Source organism: Curcuma longa, chromosome 11 (genome assembly GCF_044706935.1).
Source record: "Curcuma longa cultivar G26 ecotype Majalengka, Jawa Barat chromosome 11, ITB_CL_G26_1.1, whole genome shotgun sequence".
Taxonomy (NCBI): Eukaryota; Viridiplantae; Streptophyta; class Magnoliopsida; order Zingiberales; family Zingiberaceae; genus Curcuma; species Curcuma longa.
In genome coordinates, this window is record NC_133871.1 from 17,527,622 (window position 1) to 17,546,685 (window position 19,064).

General features: G+C 42.6%; 4 protein-coding genes across 4 annotated transcripts; 1 reads left to right on the plus strand and 3 right to left on the minus strand.

Annotated features, from left to right (window-relative positions):
* Nucleotides 1–360: 360 nt before the first annotated feature.
* Nucleotides 361–2,777, minus strand: LOC141838753 (patatin-like protein 6). Its single transcript, XM_074726318.1, is given in 3 exon segments — nucleotides 361–853; nucleotides 1,337–2,438; nucleotides 2,440–2,777. Coding segments are annotated over 3 exon segments (1,479 nt in total). The 5' UTR covers nucleotides 2,517–2,777; the 3' UTR covers nucleotides 361–553.
* Nucleotides 2,778–5,909: 3,132 nt separating this feature from the next.
* On the minus strand, nucleotides 5,910–7,333 carry LOC141838754 (phosphoenolpyruvate carboxylase kinase 2-like). Its single transcript, XM_074726319.1, has 2 exons — nucleotides 6,381–7,333; nucleotides 5,910–6,140 (listed from the first exon to the last, which is right to left on the minus strand). Exons 1-2 carry the CDS (start codon nucleotides 7,183–7,185, stop codon nucleotides 6,034–6,036), a joined length of 912 nt encoding a protein of 303 aa, XP_074582420.1. The 5' UTR covers nucleotides 7,186–7,333; the 3' UTR covers nucleotides 5,910–6,033.
* Nucleotides 7,334–9,940: 2,607 nt separating this feature from the next.
* Nucleotides 9,941–11,406, minus strand: LOC141839677 (transcription factor MYB15-like). The gene is made up of 3 exons (XM_074727481.1): nucleotides 11,173–11,406; nucleotides 10,966–11,095; nucleotides 9,941–10,883 (listed from the first exon to the last, which is right to left on the minus strand). Exons 1-3 carry the CDS (start codon nucleotides 11,303–11,305, stop codon nucleotides 10,418–10,420), a joined length of 729 nt encoding a protein of 242 aa, XP_074583582.1. The 5' UTR covers nucleotides 11,306–11,406; the 3' UTR covers nucleotides 9,941–10,417.
* Nucleotides 11,407–16,662: 5,256 nt separating this feature from the next.
* On the plus strand, nucleotides 16,663–18,031 carry LOC141842209 (protein SHI RELATED SEQUENCE 1-like). The gene is given in 3 exon segments (XM_074730432.1): nucleotides 16,663–17,032; nucleotides 17,035–17,262; nucleotides 17,332–18,031. Coding segments are annotated over 3 exon segments (978 nt in total). The 3' UTR covers nucleotides 17,712–18,031.
* Nucleotides 18,032–19,064: the final 1,033 nt, after the last annotated feature.

Sequence of the window (19,064 nt, forward strand, 5' to 3'; positions counted from 1 at the left end):
TTAGGAAGGATACTTTGTTCCCTAATGACTGAAACCAGTTAGACTCTTTAGTTCCTAACTACAATCTTTGAGGAAATGAAAGGAAGAGATGAACCAAGAGTACTAAAGGTGCTTGAAACTTTGTAGGTAGGTAGACGATAAATAAGACCTTGTTAGTTCATTCAGTAGCTAATTCAAAACACAGTATGCATATTTGAAGACTAAAAATGAGAACTATAGTTAAGTTGATTACGACGAAGCAGAGTTATAGAAGAAAAGAAGATTAAAAATGAGGATGCAGTGCATACGATACCACACCGGGCACATTATAGAACAAGCCTTTTGTGAATGTATAACAATCTTGAGGTATTAGAACGAAACTTGTTCATAGTGACTTTTGTTTTTTAAGGGAATGGAATGCTCCTGGAACAATCTGAAACATATGAATTGCAAGCATAGTCATGGACAATTCAACAATTCCTTGATTCTCTTCGAATCCTATCGAGATCAATGCTAATCTGCTATGAAAAAACCAGCAAGATCCAGCCAACAAGAGGAATGGAAGAAAAGATGATTACTTTTTGTTCTTGGCGAGCTCACAGTGCGAGGTCGACTTGGAAGAAGCTTGCTTGAATGCGACCGTGGGAGCGATCCTTGAGCTCCGTCTCTGGTGCTCCAGCACAAGCTCCCCCGCGAGCCAATCCAGCTTCTCCATGTTCGTTTGCTCTCCGATTCTCCTCCCACTGAAGAGCGACGACTCCACGTTCCTCTGCTTCAGCATTTCTTCGGCGGCGACAAGCAGGGCCTTCACGTTTGCAGGGCTTGGTTCGGAATCCACATCCACTCTGCATTTTCCCATCGTCGAAGGATTTGCCTGCGATCGAAACCATAAGAGCAGATAAATCTACTAAATCCTAAACGGAATTATTCAGTTTCCAGGACAATCAATAATTTCACTCTTTGAGCCAAAGAACAAGCGAACAGTGTCCTGAGAACAGAGGATAGTGAAAAGCCTGAAGCAAATGCCAGAAGTAGGGACCCAAATCCACTGTTTGAGCAGGGTAAAAGCCATTCCAAGCTCTTGGCCTCTTTAAGGATATGATGCCGCAGAAAATGGCGAATCAAGCGGAGCTCTGCGCAACACACATCTCCGTCACCACCATCGCCGCCGCCGCCGGAGGCATTGGCTTCTTTGTTGAAGAAACAGGATAGCAAAGAAGAGAGGGAGACAGAAGCTATGTTTCTCCCACCTAAAGATCACATTTTGTCCTAATTCAGGAAGGAAGCAGGGCATCTCATGGCCATGGCACCACCTGAGCGACGTCCCAGCATGGAAGGATGTGAGTGAGACCAGTACCTGAATGCGGACGTAGTTGGAGTTCCGGCACTGGCCGAAGGCCAGCGCCACCGCTTGGTCGACGAGGTCGGCTGCGCCGTCGGCGGCGATCCGGGCGACGGGACGCGCCCACTCCCTGCTACTCCAACGCCGTGCTCTGCGCTGCTCCTCTCCGGGGACTGCAGGGATGGCTCCGCCGGCGCCGCAGCCCAGGGAGAGGACCAGGAGGTCCTCCACGCCGCGGACGAAGGGGAACTCTTGCTTGTTGTGGAGGACGTGGGTGATGGCCGCGCCAGCTGGATTGCTCATCGCCAGGCCGCCGTCGACGCCGATGCAGGTGGTGGCGCGGTCTACTGACCGCATCTCCGCTGGCTCGAAGTGTCCCGGGACGGCCCACGTAGCTCGGCACACCTCCCACAGCCGGAAGTCGTAGCTCTGGCTCTCCAACGCGTCGGCGCGCGAGAAGACGAGAGGCGCGGAGGTCTGCAAGTCGTAGCACGGGATCAGCACCGGCTTTATAGTGTCGCGGAGCGTCAATTTCTCCCCGAAAGCCTCCTTCATCACCCTTTCCATGGCAACCGTCGCCGAGGACGCCCCTCCGCCACAACCCCCGCCGCGGAAGACGCCGCAGAGGAAACCAGGAGAAGACGAGGACGAGGAAGATGGGGCCGAGGGCGGCGCCTTCCCCAAAAGCCTGCTTCCATGGTCGGAGATGAAGCGCCAAGTATCGTCCCCGCAGAAGAGCGGACGGAGGCCATCGCAGGTGGCGAAGAGCATGGCGGCAAAGACGCCCCCGACGCCGGTTCCTGCTGCGATGTCGAAGTAATCGGAGATTCTCGCGTCCGGGTCGCCGGACTTGGTCCTGAGCGCCTGCTCGAGATACGCGAGGGCTTTTCCGGGGAGGATCCCCCTCATGCCTCCGCCACCGCCGCCGTCGATGCAGAGCAAGCAGACCTTGCCCCTCTGGCTCCTGACATCGAGCGCCGCCGGGCCGCCCGTACCGTACCCCAGCAAAGGCGGCGCCTTTGGGACCCAGAGCTTGTGGTCGTCGTAGCCGAAGAGAAATTTGCTCTCGAGAATAGAAAAAATCTCATAGCTAAGCTTGTCGGCGTCGACTCCCACCTCCCTCCTTCTCCTCCTCCTCGCCTCTATTTGTCCCCTGCCGACTTACCACCTTCAACTCCTCCTCCGCCGCCGACATCCCCTCTTCCCAGTTCTTTATATATACAGAAGCAACAATAGCAGGGAAATCCCAGCGACGACTCAATAGGACTCCTCCTCCTCCTCCTCCTCCTCTCCTCCTCCTATGCTAAATAAGAGACAGCAAATCACTCGCTTTCATCATCGGCACGCACCATCTCCATCTCTTATTCTTCACTCCACTTGGAGGACGGCTACTTCTCTCTCTCTCCCCCTCCTCTCTGTCTCTACTCACTCTGCGTGAGGATGGTGGTCGGAGCGCCTTGTCTGCTTCTGGTTTTTCTGTCAGTGCTTTAACCGCGGGGCAGTAATAATAAGAACGCTGGAAAAGAGGAAAAGGACGCAGGTGGTTTCAGAGCATGTCGACTTCTTCCACTACTTGTGTAACTGATGCGACTCCTGATGCGCATCTCTCTCTATCTCTCTAGCTCACACACTCTTCTCCATCCGCCATTAATTAACTCCTCCATCCGCCATTAATTAACAGTAGCTTTTTTTCCATTTCCTCGAATCTACTTCATCACGTTGGCTTCCATGGGTATTTAAGGCGGGAAGAACGAGACGACAGGATTCTTCAATGGAGTTATATTGCAAAGTAAATATGAAAATTGTAAATACTTTTTGAGTTTTATACACTTTTTATTTTTTATTTTATGAAAAAGTGTTAAATATTTTTAAATAATTAAAATTTATCGATTATTCATAAAAATAATTAAGCACCTTTCCAACCAAAAATATTATTTTAGCTTTATGATTGATAGTATGTATGTTAGGAGAGAGATTTAGAAAGAGACTCATTAAGATTATAACATTTAAAGTATATTAAATTATTTCAAATTTCTCTTTTTTGTATATATTTTTTATAATTTCTTATTTTCCTCTATTTTCTAAAATTAAAAGATTTTTATTTTTAATTTATTTAAACTTTTAAAATATATATATTAAATGGTGAAGGGCCTTAGATATGGGCCAACTAGGCCCAGCCCATGTTCACAAGCTTGTCATAGCTCGATGGTATCACAGGCCCAGTTAGGCCTAGCTCGCGGGCCCACTTCAAGCATAGTTTGATGACATAAAATTATGGAGATCATAAATTACTTTATGGTGTCTTATAATAAAAATATTTTAATATGGTAAATGTAATGGATTTGATCTCTACAGGGATGATTTTGATATTCTTTTTTCATATATGTCAAATCATTTTGTACAAAATTGAATGTTGATTTATCAAAAATAAATGCTTATTATAAACATTCTAATCATTTATGTCGGTAAAAAAGCATCACTTTTATTATAATATATTTAATAGTACAATAGATTTTTATTTGAAAGAATTAAACTCTAAATTCAATAGTGAAACAGTAGAACTTTTGATGTTTAACTTTGTTTGGATTCAAATCCAAAAGATAATTTGAAATAGTTTGATATTGATAAAATTTATGCTCTAATTGAGAAATATACTTGAGCCATGGATTCCGTGTAACTCATCAAGATCTATAAGGTGAGCCATTCTTAACATCATTCAACTAATGAGAAGCTCTTGTAAGTAAGTGTTGCTCTCCATTGTTGTCGGATTTCAAGATGTTGAGTTTGCAGATGGAGCGACAGTGGGGAGAGGCCAAGTGGTGCTACTATTATAAGTTTCTGCAATCCAAGTAAAAGCTTGTTTCAGTTTGGAATTTATGCTGATGCTTTAGAGTTGAACATGTGGCATTCTCTCCTTTCATCCAGAAATTAGTACTCGTACTGCTTTTCGTGGGGTTTAATTATAAAGAACTTGAGGCTGCCGGTGGAGAAGTAATTAGATTTACACACTAGTTCTTGATCAGTTCAAGCTCATGAATATAATGCTTGAAATTGTTGAAAACTCTCAGCTCTGCGATTGGGAATATGCAAGCAATTAGTTCGTGTAGCAAGTGAATAGAGTTTGCTCAAGAAAAAGTCAAGAACTGACTTTTGTTTTTTTTTAAAAAACAATGGCAGTCGTATCTGCAATCGACGACGGCGAGGTTGGAGGAGTGGCGGGTGACGGGAGGACGGACATGGAGCAGTGGATCTCGCACGCACCGGAAGCTGCCGGTGGAGCTGAAGCAGAGCATGCGATGGCGCCACCATTTCCGGTGCGTGGCGACGCGCGGAGTGGACGAGGAAGCGCTGGTGAAGGGGCTGCCGGTGGACCTTAAGGTGAAGGGGCTGCCGGTCGACCTCGTGAAGGGGCTTCCAGCTCGACGAGATGGACGAGCTGATGATGGAGGCGGTCTGCGACCGGCTCCGGGCGGCGATCGAGGTGCTCACGCTGGTGGCGAAGGACCTCAAATTCGTAGCAGCTGCGGTCCTACTCGCAGCAGTGGCGGCGCGTTTCATATAGGCGGCGTGGCGATGGTACATGCGGCGGAAACGTTTTATTTTTAAAATAAAAATAAAAAATAGATTTGATGCATTATATTATATGACGGCGTTACAATTAAACTCTTCATCACTATCGTTATAAATAAAATAAAATGATCACTATAAATTTTTATTAAAAAAAAATAGCTTGTGATTCTTGTCACAAATTTATGACGAAAATCTACACCATTCAATTTTAAAATTAAAATTAAATCCAGACCATAAATTGAATGGGTGATTTACTTTAGGATTTATAATTTTTTAATAAAAATTAAAATTTAAGATTTAAAATTTAAGATTTAATATTTAGAGATTTAGTGATCGACCCCGTTGATTTTAAAATCGAACGCGTTAAAATTTTTATCATAAATTTATGATAGAAATCTATTACGACAAGGATCCCAACTGTAAAAATAAACATTTTCTTCTCTTCTCTCCTATTTTCCATAGCATTAAACATAAAAAATCATAAAAGATTTGTAGTGCAAAACTATGCGAAAGATATTATTATTATCTTTTGGAAACGAACCAACAAAGAAAATAAAAATAATGGAGCATGCACCGTGACGTGTCACTGAGGTCACTCAAATTTTTAATTTAAAATATTACCATGGCATTATGTACTGTAGTATGAAATATGCAGATCACTGTACTGATATGAAATATACAGTTATTACTTAAACGTTTTTAATAATTTACTGATGAAAACGAAGCGATCAAAAGGCGAAACCGACTTCCAAAACACCAGCATCAAAGATTGAATGCGTCTCCAGATGGGAGCATAAGACATTTGAGCTATCACAGTTCTTCAGAGAAGTGAATAAACTCTGGCATACGCCAAAGAAGCAAAACAAAAGGCAGTTTTGACAAGCCAAAGCGAAACTGAGGGATGGAAATCCTCAGTTCTCATCCTCTTCATACATGTAACAAGCGTTTGAAGATACAGTGCCACCGGAAGAAGAAGGAAAAAAAAAGTAAAGACAGAACAGGATGTAGCTAGTGAAGATTTACATGTTTATACACAGGGGATGTGTACCTCGCCTCTCTCTCTCTCTCTCTCTCTCACAAGGGCACCTCCAGCTCTCGGGGTGCTAAGTAGTTAGTGCTCGCGGTGTATGTAGCGCGCAAGGCTATGTGCATAGGCTTAACATGCCTTCTCGTCTCTCCATGGAGAGGGAAGGGTCGCGTCTTGGTTCCTCCACTGGACTCATGCCTCCGCTAGTGATCCAGGGATGCCCTGCGAAAGGGATTAGCAACCGCGTTAGAAGATCATTAGAAAAGTAGGCGCAGTTGTATTTGAGAAATTGGGGGAAAACTCCGGTTTCTTGATGGCATTTAGTCAATTAGGTTAAAAGAATCAAAAGCTCGAGAAATCTTGACCTCAGAAACCGTGAAAAGTCGATCTCGGCAAAATAGTGACCTCAAAAAAAGACGAAGAAGAGAGAGGAAGAGGGATGGAAGTTTGAATGGTACTAACTCAGGACTTGCTCGGCGGAGAACCTTCTGGAGACGTCCTTGCAGAGCATCCGACGGATAAGATCTTTGGCCGCCGGGGACACCGAGCGGAATATCCTCGGTGGGAACCTCAGATTGGCCCGCGCGACCGCCTCGAAGGTCTCAGCCGCAGTCTCCCCGTAGAACGGCGGTACCCCTCCGGCCAGCATCATGTACATCACCACTCCCATGCTCCAAACATCCACTTTCTCTCCGTACTCCCTCCCGCTGATAACCTCCGGCGCCACATACAACGGCGTCCCCACAATCCCCCTCATAGGCACCCAGTCCCCGTCAGAGTCCACGAAGCACTCCGCCGACCCAAAGTCGGCCAGCTTCAGTCGCCCCGCCGCGTCGAAGAGCACGTTATCCGGCTTGACGTCGCGGTGCGCCACTCCCCTCCTGTGGCACTCCGCCACGGCCTCCGCCAGACGGCCCACCATCGCCGCAGCCTCCGGCTCAGAAAACGGCGCCCCTCCGCGGGCGGCGATGCGATCGCAAAGGTCCGGCGCGTCGAGGAGATCAAGAACGAGGTGCGCCCACTCCCCGTCCTCGTAGGCGGCGTGGATCTGGACGACGTACGGGTTTCCCGCTGCGGCCTGGTGGTGGCGCCTCCCCTCCCGCTCGGCGCACTCGCGATCCAGCTCGTCGGCGAGGAGACGCTTCTCGATCGACTTCACCGCAAACTCCTCTCCCGTCTCCACCGACCTGCACCGCCGCACCACCCCGAACCGCCCCCGGCCGATCTCCGCCCCGATCTCGTACTCCCTCGCCAATGCTTCGCTCATAGCTTCCCTTCTACGACACACAGCCCTACTTTCTCCGCCTTCGTCCCCCTTTTATAAACAGAAATGATCCAACGTCGGTCCACCAATATTCCCATCCCATCTTGGCCACGTGGACGGTCAGATCCAACCAGATCACCTAAAGCCGTACTGATTTGGTTTCCGTCAGTATGAAATTCCAAAATCGCCCCTCAGTTTTTCTAAAATCTACTGCAACGGCCTTTATTATATCGATAAGTTATCGGAACTTCCAGTTGATTCCGTTATAAAAGCGGACGTGTCCGCTTTATTAGTCAATCAGAACTCGAGGGCTGGAATCCGTGAATCCTATCCGTACACGTGTCGCTTCGTCCGTTTCCGATGTCCAAGCCAGGCAGCGAGACGACACAGTTCGTAACGGCATTCCGGGCCCATTCCAGACGAGAATCGTACGGCACCAAAGCGAGAAAACCGGTCACGTTACGCGTGGGCCCAGGAGCGGGAGGCAGGCCACCGGCCACGTGGGTGGGGGCCGGTAACGACTGCGACGTACTTGTCGTTCGGTAGCGCTTTCTTGTCTGTCGTTTTAAACGCCGGTGGGATCAAAGCGTTATGACTGGATAGCTTATCGTGGCGGATGATAAGCGGTTTGACTGCTGGTTCGGAAGCGGTTTTGCGTGCTCCGCTGGGCTTGGAAAATAATACGGCAACGTGCTTATCGGCTTTGAAATCTATGCATCGTGAGACTTTCTAGATTTTGTTGAATTTTCTCTTTTTTTTTGTTTTTGATGAATAATTGAAAGTTAATGTACATAACGATGTTAGTGAAAATCTTATTATTATTATTATTATTTTGGAATAATTGAATAAGGTAGAAGAAATTGAATTGGGGATAGGAGGAGATGGAGATGGAGATGGAGAATGAGCCAAGCCCATGTGAGTGTGTTTTGTGAAAGGTCATGTCGGTGTCAATTAGTTCTATTATATTTATTTGGATGGATGATGAATATGATGCAAAGGTAAGATCATTGATGGAGCGTCATGATTAAATTCTTAGTTGGAATATGTATATATTATATTTAACGTGAAATTATAGAAAATATTATAAAGTACGATTATTTGGGTGTATCAAATTACCACCAGACAAAGTGGTCGTGTTGTGGCCTACAGTTCTAATATTCAAATGGAGTATGATACTCTTCTGCAAAAAGGTAGAAATCTGTCACCTCAGCTGTCCCACATGGTCAGTCCCACGACTATCTATGAGGAGGTAAATCGAGAAACTACAGTTGACACAACAAAGGAGGATATTGTCTCGACTTTACCAAGATTCGAATCCTTGCTCTCTTTTGTAAGTTTGCTTCATCGTAATTAACCAACTCAGCTATACCCCAGGAGTGGGAGTATGACATTCTATATAGCAATAGATCGATATGAAGGTCAATTGTGATGGCCTTAATGTAAGCACTTTTCAAATTTATCATGGTGATCGATGAAATTTTTTTATGAGATCGGGTCGACCACCTACAAGATTAATCGACTCTAAGAATTGAAAATCTAGATTATCAAAAAAAATATATATATAGATGAGAAGATTGGGAAACTTATTTGGCAAGAATTGATAATTGACTCTTAACAAGAAGAAAGCTAAGGATGGGCAGTTCAAGGGCATAAAAATTATATTATTTATTTATTTAAAAAAATAAGTATAATTATCTATTGCCACCTCCATAGAAATTAAAAGAAAATTATGATAGAAATTTTTTTAAAAAAAAAAAAAAACAACTAGCTAGGTTGAAACCAAGTGTTCATATATTTATGTGATATCATATAAGAATGAGACAAGGACTTCATTCCACATCATGCTGCCCTAGTTGTTTTATTTATATATATTTTTTAAAAATATATATTTCATAAGCATCTTCAGTAATCAATTAGTTGTTTGAATGTTAGGCCAAACTGTTCAGTAATCAACTGTGTTATTAAATATGCTGAAGAACACTAAAATAATCTCTCAGTGAGCATGGCTTGTGATGCTTTGATGGCCTTTTTAAACTCAAAGAGGAGAATTTAAGGCCTTCCCTCCTCTAATCATCACACCTCAATGGCACGAGTAGTGCTGTGACTTCAGTTTGGTCCTAAACAGATCTTTAAGGTTTAAAGTAATTAAATCAAGATACATGACATTAGCAAGATCTTGATAAGGATATTTGGATGAATGTGGTCAGATATCACTAACTTTGAGGGCCTTTCTTTGCATGCTGCTGACAGAGGCAGCACAATAAGAGTTACTTTCTTCAGTGCTTGCTGATAAGTTCAAGTGTGTGTATATACTTTGTTTAGGGTTTTGATGTCATTCTCATCGTGTTTGTGTCACTTTGGCTTAGAAAAGGTATAAAGGCACTGATATGAAAGAAAGAATATTATTAGAATAGAGGGTCACTAATAACATGATTATGCCAGTTAATGATAATTCTTGGTAGGTGTGCCTTGTTCGATTGCCATCTCCAATAAGGATAATTAAGGATAAGATGCTCTACTTTGAGTTGCATTATTATAAAATTAATTTCTCGAGTGAAAGAGCTATTTCAATGATGGAGAAAGAAAACTAACTCGTATACGAGTGCACTACATGGATTGGGCTGAAATCAGCCCACTTTAAAGGGCTGAAGTAGCCCAATGTCGTCGTCACTATATATATATATATCTTTCTCTTTGTTAGAACAAATCAAATATCTTATGTGTAAAGAAAAATAAATCTTATTATAAAAGCTGATGACATATATGAACCTACAAATTACTTTTCTTTTGGGATGCAAATTTTCAAAAAAATCAAGTAATATTTTGAATGATAACTAATGCCCAAACGTATTTGTGAGTGATATCATCCGACAATAATGTTTCTTCAGCGTACAACCCACAACTCACAATCCATAAGTCTAGAACTTAATTCCCTATAAAAGGGGAGGAAGGTGTGCATACACTAACTTGAACCCTTAATTCTCTTTATCTTCTATCTTTTCAATTCCTTTGAACACTTATGATGACTTAGATATCGAAGGAACTTAGTCAAGATGACTCTTGATGAGTCCTCTTATGTATGTGTGTTAATCTATGCAGATTCAACTGTATGACGGAAAGAACTTTCTGTCGTATCAGTGAGCAATTAGCTTTAGCATAAACTCTGAAACTTCCAACTCAAAATATGTATGAATTCTTCACCACAAATGATGGCTTTGGGGATCCTCCACATGAACTAAACGTGTGAGAATTCCATCCAGTCTCCAATCCCCTTGGAGAGTTTTCGCCAAAATTCCATATCATCATCGTTGTCATTCCAATTCATCAGTGCCATGGCAACTGAACTGGTCGAGTCACTAGTCGGAGGGTGGAGTTGTACCGTCGTCGAGTTCATCGATGACTCAGAGCCGTCGGAAATCGACAACACGTCCAACCAAAATCTCTCATCGATCTCAGAACTAGAGCTTTCTTCTCTAGCATCCAAACTGCTCTCACTGATCTGAGATTGATCGGCAGACACTGACATTGCTGAGGCTTCTCCTTCGGTCCTCGAATCGCCTTTCTTCTTGTTCTTCTTCCTCTTCTTTGTTTGCTCTATCTGTGCAGTCTTAGGATCCATCAGCTTCTTCAAGTGAGTGTTCCATACGTTCTTGATCTCGTTGTCTGTTCTACCAGGCAGACTCGCAGCAATTGCTGACCACCTACAGATTGGCAAAACGAGAATTAGAAACCATAAAAGTATGATTTTAATTTAAGAATCAAGGAAATGGTTGAGAGATTTGCCTGTTCCCTAGTTGTTGGTGCAACCTAATGATCGTGGCTTCTTCCTCCTTGGTGAAGTTTCCTCGTTTGATATCCGGTTTCAGGTAGTTCACCCACCGGAGCCTGCAACTCTTTCCGCACCTCAAAAGCCCTGAGTTCATGATTCAGAATTTAGAACTTTCTCATTAAACTTTAAAAAAAAAACATATATGATCATATTAAACTCACCAGCTAGTTTAGGTAGGGCTCTCCAATTGCCATGGCCGTATCTCTGTATGTAATCTACCAAAACCTTGTCCTCCTCCGGAGTCCATGGCCCCTTGTTTTGCCCCATCTTCTCGCAGCAAGGAGCCCTCACCATTCTCCCTGTTTCTGAACCTCGCTTTCCCAACTCGAGTCATTCATGTATGTATTATATAGGCTTCAAATTTTCCAACGTGATGAAATCTCCGTCCATGATGCTGCCTCTGCATCATGCTGAAGAATGAATAAAGCAAAGCACCACTATCCACTTAGTCAACAATGATCCATAAGAAAGATTATATATGTATATATTATACCTCTGTTTTGATATAGTCAAACTGAGTCAAATATTTCATGCCCAAGCACTGCTAATTAGTAATTACAGGTTTAAGCAAACTCCTAATAAGTAATAATTAGATACTCAGTGAGTTTATTGGTAAATTTGTCAAAAAAAGCATCAGTTGGATGAAGACAGACCTGTCACTGAAATCATTCTATGGTGGCTTCTCATCTAAAGCCACTCTGAGGAATTTTAAACATTCTATCAATCAGAAAGAGAGTTGAAATATGAACCAAAGATTGGCGGAGTGATTTCACACTACTTTTGAAAGGAACTTGTTCATGAATGTTTTTTTTCCTGTGGGGTCGATTGAACTTTGTCCTATATCAACCACTCTGGTCACACACACGAGGTGAATGAATTACTCGGCAATAATGTTCACAATTTTGGCATTGTTTTTTTTTCTCCATATTTTTGTTGGATAATGGATGGAGGATGGTGGAGACTGATGCAGTGAGTGCACTCGAATTGCTTTTTTGGCCGTCTTTTGAAGATCTTTGGTGATATTGTTCATATTATGTCGGAGCCCAATAAAATAAAATGAATAGCATAAAAATCCATAGGAGATTTTAGGAAGATTTTAAGATGTTGTTTACTTAAAGAGAAAATGAGAGGATAGTAAATTATAAAGGACAAAACACCCAACTTTCTCAGCAAAATAGGAAGAAGGTTACTTTCTTTCCAAAAATTACTTACTTTTCTCCTTCTCCCTCAACTCTATTGTTAAACCTGTTTTGTGACTATCACAAACCGTTTAGGTAGCAAGTCTTTATGATCGATACACGGTTACACCTATGTTTTCAGTTGACCTTATGAATCACACAAACAACAACATTCATATATCATATGACTCAAAAAGTCCACAAAGTCAAAGTGCCAAATTATGAAATTAGCTGGTAACTTGTCACTTCAGAGAAAAAAGATTTCTCATCGATTAAAACATTCAGATGTGAATGTTTTCAGATAGGGGCCTGGCAGTTATTGGAAACCAGACAAGGAATAGGTTATTATGAAATCGGGAAGAAAATAAAAGGAATTGGAAAAACAAATGTGTTTTTTATATCAAACTAAATTTCTATATCAACTTTGTCTATAAGTAAAAAAATAATAACTGATACCTGATTTGCAGCTGAAGTAAACAAATCGTAGGATGTTAACTATTTACTCTAACTTCCCCCTTATGATGGAACATAAATATATAATTGCATCCAACTTATTGAATAAAATAAAATTTGACCTATGAATAATAGAAACTGACATCTGAAAAAAATGATGAAGACATAATACTTGTTCAGCTTGATAGAATTCAGATGCAACACTCTTGATTGATTTTCAAAAGAGTTGACAATGGTAAACAGAGATACTAGTTGATCTACTCTTCAAAGAAGTAATATTTTCTCCCTTAAATCTCTTTCAAACTGAAGTAATTGATGTAGCAATACGATAAACCCATGTGCCTCAGCCAATGAACTCTTGAGAAGGGAGAAGGGAATCTGCCATCTCATAAGAGGATTCTCAAGGGGATTGAAAAGAAGAAAAAAGTAAGTCTAGAATCAGGACAAAAATGTATTACATGGATTTAAAAGAGAACTAATGCACACAAGCATATAAGAGTTTGGTATATCACCTAATGACATATTGAACACTCCTTTGTGATTCTGTTGATCAAAAGAAAGAAGTCCAAGTTATCAATTCGCATGTTGCAGTAAATAAAAGGAGGATACTGAAGATATGAATTCGCATTGAATTTGTACCCTATTCATGTAACCAAAGCAGAGATGGTTGATTCTAGATAAGCATAAATGGGGAAGGAGACATGGGAGAATGCAGACTAAAGCTGCCAGACTAGAGATAGCTCCAAGCAAAACGATTAGTTTTAGAATAATACCAGGATTGGTGAACAAAGCAGGTCAGAACAAAGTATCGTATTATTCTGTCAAACTGTGAAGCCACCAGATGTGAGGACGAAAATGCCAAACAGGCAATGGCTAGGCACATCAATTAGGCAATATGTGATCCAATGGTTCAATAGCTGCGCTACTCTATAGGCATTTGAAAGTTTCTATGCAACAGAACCATGAAAAACCGATCAAGAGATTCAAAGCAATGAGGATTAATTGCTGCGAAAAAGGTAAAAGAGTACCAGTTTACTGGTTTGAGATGGCAGAAGTCACTGGCAAACGAGCTCTTCGGCTAGTTTAGGGTTTCCAATCACTACCAATCGGGACACCATCTGGAGCTCGCGCCATTCGCACATTCTCCTCCATTCTCGATCTTTATCGTCCAAGAAAATCAAAATCTATATATAAAAAAAGTCAAAAGAAACCCTAAATTATCAAATTTCCTGAGAGAAGGAGACCAAAACCCAAACTTTCGTACCAGAAACCTCCCAAGACCAATCTGCCCGATCCTTCCTCTGCGGTGCAGTGATTCAATATCCCGAACTCTAATCTCACGCGATGGATGATGCAGAATCGATTCAAAGAAAAGGAAGAACCAATGCAGATAGGAAAACCCTCAAATCTCGCAGCATTGCTGCTCGAAGACGAACTGCCACTGACAGAACTCGGTCACGTCAATTTTTTTTTTTGAATTTTTTTTATAATCTGTCAGGATTGGAATTATAGAATTAGAAGACTTTTGACATGATTTTAAAGAATAATAAAAAATATTAATCCATTATGCAACTGCAGTAGTCCTGTATATTAAAAATATTTTGTTAAGAAAAGAGAGAACATATTAAATAAATAATTAGCATAAGTTTAGAACATAAAAGGCACAATATAAAAAGGAAATTTCATCTAATTTAAGCAATAAGTTCAAAACTTAACTGATTTAATCAACATTAAACAAATCAAAAAAATTTTGAATTAACCAAACTGATTAAACTTTCAAATAAAAATCGAAACTCATAAAATATCTATTAATTTGATTTTCAACTAAATTAATCAAACTTTTGACAATAATACATTTCTATCTAATTTTAATTAGGTCTAACATAAATATTTAAATAGTTAAAAATTCTGATGATGTGAAGATGAAAATAACTCTTTATAATTCTTTTTTTTTTTGGAGAAGAAAAAGAATACAACATCACAATGGTACTATTTTTGAAAATCAATATTACAATGATGTTATTTTTAAAAATCAACATCATATAAAATTAATTTATTCAATTTAATCAAACTAAAAATTTTAAAATCAAAACCAAACCAATTACATAAAATAACTGATATTTTTAAAAATAAACTAAAATTCTGAAATACCCTTTATAATTAATTCAATTTAATTTAACTTTTGCACATTCCTAATTTCATTTTAAAATATTCATATAGTATTGTAACAAATTGATCAAATATACTCCAACATAGAGTGAAGCACAATTATATCAAAAAATGTTCAAGTATTATTATAATAATGTTGATTAAAAATGAAGAATAAAAAATAGAGATATCTGTTGAATATTTTTTTAACACGAGATGCTCCAAACGATTCTATAATCGTACTAAAGCTATATAAATGACAAATACATAAATAGTATACTTTTATGAAAGATATACATTGAATGAGGGAAAGACAGGTTTAGAAATTTAGACTCCTAATTAATATTTAATTATTCAGCACTCAAACCACTAATCATACTTAATAGAAAAAAAGCGGTTTGTTATCTTAGGGATTTGCGGCATATCCCTCCTTCCTCTCTCCTCTCTCTCTCCTCGTTTACCACGACGGACCTGCATGCCGCCGTGTACATGGACAGATCCATCCATCCCATCCCATACACAGAGAAAGGAAAGAGAAGAGAAAAAGAGAGTCAACTCCGGGGACGCCCACACAGGGCTCGAGGCACGAGCGAGACACGTTCCTCGGGAGCAACCCCCTCCATCGTACGTTCATCGAACAACCCTCTACAGTGATCACTTTTCTTAATTCCTTAATTTCCTCCTCCACATTCTTCTTCGCCTCTGCGTCAACAGCTGGATCTCTATATATCTATATATGTAATGTGATACAGCCATGCAGGGCATCAGAATACGCATCGCCGGGTTTTGTCGGGAGTTGCCCGGCGCGCGCCCCGAGCGGCGCCGCCCAGTTCGGCGGAGCAATCAATTCATCGATACTGCGCGCAGTACTGGAAAACTCATGCACAGTTGCACGTAAAAGGGAGCGAGGTAGAGGAAAAGTCGCAGCAGTTTATTATACGCTTCCGGTTAGTGCAGCGTGGTAAAGCGAGCCGGGGAGGCGCAGCGAACAGTGCCCGAAAAGGGTAAAACAAAAACGGAAGGGACGGGGAAAAGAGACCTCGAATTCAAACGCGTCTAGGCGACTCTCATTCAGTGAAGCGTCTGCGACACTGATACTGAGGCTTGCTTCGTCGTCGTCAACGAACTCCGTTTTCGTCGCCGCCGTATTTAGGGCTTTCGGCTGCACCGCCATTGGAAACTGGACGACCCGGCTCGATCGGGCCACGGGTTGGTTTTGGCGGGTTGAAGTAGCATACAGGCGCGCGACGCGTGGCGGGAGATGCGCCGTTGGATGCCGCGGCGAGATGGCGAACCATATGCAGCATTAGGCAACAAAAAAGAAGAGTTTTTTCTGCTTCGTTTCCGTTCTCTAATACTTTGTTTCTTCTCGTTTAGTTTTTGATCAGGGCTTTGTTTCTTGGATTATATTTGGGTTTTCTTGATGTTTTCGATGTGGAGGAGAGAGGGGGAAGTGCAGTAAATGGAATTGAGGCAGTGGCAGTGGCAGGCAGGCATTGCAGTCGCCATGGCGGCGTTGCAGTGAGCTAAAGATAAGGGAAGAAAGAGAGAGAGAGAGAGAAAAAGATCTTTTTTAATGGCGGAAGAATCCCACGAGGGTCATGATCAATAAAGGTAGCAAAGCATACGCACAAGAATTCACTGGAACTAGGTACAGTTAATTAATCAAGCAGCTTATGATCGTGTAGGCTCTCCCTTCTGCCTATTTGCGAGCTCGAAATCTCAAGAATCTCATCTATGGAGAAGTGAGTAGGTAGATGAGGAGATTGGTAGATGTAGCTGGTGGTTTAGGGGGGGAAGGATCCATCGGAGAGATCGGATCGGATCGATCGAGCTTCCTATGGATGATTTAGAGGCAGCAGCAGCAGCAGCATGGCAGAATTCTCACTAGGAGGCGGTCGGCAAGGCGCGAGCGGCGACGGCGGCGGCGCCGAAGAAGGTATCATCCCTCCTCAGGGGTTGTTCCTTTACGGCAGCGGCGGGGGCAGCGGCAGCAGTAGATCGACGGAGGCCATCACGCGAGGCTTCGAGCTATGGCAGCAGCAGCAGCAGCACGCGGTGAGGCACCACTTGCCCCCCGCGGCGCCGGCGCTGCTCTCGTTCACGAGCACTGAGGGGGCGCCGCCGCCGCCGCTCCTAGTGGCGGGGGGTGGAGAAGGAGTGGTAATAGGGATGGGCTCGTCGTCGTCGCGTGGCGGGGGGATCAGCTGCCAGGACTGCGGCAACCAGGCGAAGAAGGACTGCCCCACCTCCGGTGCCGCACCTGCTGCAAGAGCCGCGGCTTCGACTGCACCACCCACGTCCGCAGCACGTGGGTCCCCGCCGCCAAGCGCCGCGAGCGCCAGCAGCAGCAGCGCCTCCTCGTCCGCTCTGGCGCCCTCGCCACTCATCCTCCAGCAGCCGCCGCCGAGCCTTCCAAGCGCCCCCGCGAAGCCTTCCTTACCCGCCTCTCCGCGGCCGCCACTTCATCAGGTATTACACCACCTCAAAACCCTAATTCCCACCGCTCTCGACCACCTCAACCTTTCCTTCTACAAACAGGCGGGGAGATCAGTTTCCCAGCGGAAGTGAGCTCGCCGGCGGTGTTCCGCTGCTTACGAGTCAGCTCGGTGGACGAGGCGGCGGCAGCGGAGGAGGAGTTCGCGTACCAAGCAGCCATCAGCATCGGCGGCCACGTCTTCAAGGGCATCCTCTACGACCACGGCCCCGACCACCCCTCCTCCTCTCCCGCAGCCGCCACCGCAGCAGCTATCCCCGCCGGCCTCTCCTCTACGTCAGTAACACTCGCCGGAGCGGCGACTTCGGCCGGGCTAGTGGATCCTTCAGCACTTTATCCGACTCCACTCAACGCGTTCATGGCCGGCACTCAGTTCTTCCCCCAACAAAGCCATGGCCACCACCACCACCCTCCGAGGCAATAACAAGGCAAACTTCTCCATTAAAATTCTCACCTAGCTTAGAGCTAGACCAATTACAATTAAGCTTCTTAATCATCACCTTCCTTGTTAATCTGCCACTTAATCATTTGCTAATTCGTGTAGCTTCATTAGACATGAACATTGCCTTGACTCCAACGCAAAGTGAATCCATCGAGCCATCATCCTCCAATTGCCTGCAGCTTCTCTTTCATCCACACGTAGAGTGAGCCCTCCTCCTCTTCTCTAGGTCTGCAACTCATGGACCAGGATCATGCCCACAACACTATACACTCGATTAATTATTCTTTTCCAGAAAATTAATGATCCTCATAATTGTTAATATTGGAGGTGATGCCAAAGAGTGCATGAGGAAGAGGAGGAGGATCTATATATATATTTTAAGGGAGGTCATCATGAACTAAAGGTCTCACCACCACACTTAGCTCCAGCTTCTTCCTGCTCCAGCTATCTATTCTGTCTCCTTTGTTTTCTTCCTGCATGAGTTGCAATTAATGTTGGAGTTGATGGATGGATGTGACTCTCTCTTCGCATTTCTGTTGCCTTCAGGCAAATTGAGAATGAACATTGAGGAAGAGAACAATTAATTAATGCTTTCATGTCAGAAATATGCTGCTATTTGGTTAGTGATCATCACTAGTTTCTTGTGCACTTGATTCGTGTGATTATTTTTCATGATGCTTGTGTTTTCTCTTTGTTTTAATCAGAAAAACATTGACTGATAAGTTGATAAAGCTTTAGCTATATATAATTTACTGCATGCATTAATGTGTTAAGTGTGAGCTTAATGATTGACATATTTTGCTTCATTTTAGGGTTTAATGAGACTGTCTTGCCTTCATGCATGATCATAGATCACGTGGAGGGGTGTTCTTCTGTTAGCAATGAATTTTAAAGTGTATTCATATGAAAAATCTTTAAAAGTATAATTTTCTTCTAAGTTGGCAGTATGTAATTAAGATATAATTTAGAAGTTGGCATATGATACAAATTTGATAGTATAATATAATCTAGCAATACCAATAGCACATAATTAACAACAAGTTTATAACTTAGTGAACAATTTGTGGAGACTATAATTTTATAAAAATGATAGTACTTACGATACAATTTAGTAGAACTCATAATACAACATATAGTAAGATTCATGCATGATGCCTTCTTCATATGTGCCGATGATTAGTGTTGTGATTGTATCTTTAATACCAAGAACTCCAATTAGATATCTTTCTAGCATTGTTTGTTGGACTTTGATCATCTTGAGTCATCCTTGTTTGTTAATTATACACACTTGATGATCAATTAGTCGTGTCAAGAATATACGCAAATACATAATGT

Coding starts and splice junctions, on each gene's coding strand:
- LOC141839677 (XM_074727481.1), bottom strand. CDS start 11,305: ATGGTGAGGGCTCCTTGCTGCGAGAAGATGGGGCAAAACAAGGGGCCA. Junction 11,096..11,172: donor AGCCCTACCTAAACTAGCTG/GTGAGTTTAATA, acceptor TCATGAACTCAG/GGCTTTTGAGGTGCGGAAAG. Junction 10,884..10,965: donor CACCAACAACTAGGGAACAG/GCAAATCTCTCA, acceptor GCCAATCTGTAG/GTGGTCAGCAATTGCTGCGA.
- LOC141838754 (XM_074726319.1), bottom strand. CDS start 7,185: ATGAGCGAAGCATTGGCGAGGGAGTACGAGATCGGGGCGGAGATCGGC. Junction 6,141..6,380: donor CTCCGCCGAGCAAGTCCTGA/GTTAGTACCATT, acceptor TCCCTTTCGCAG/GGCATCCCTGGATCACTAGC.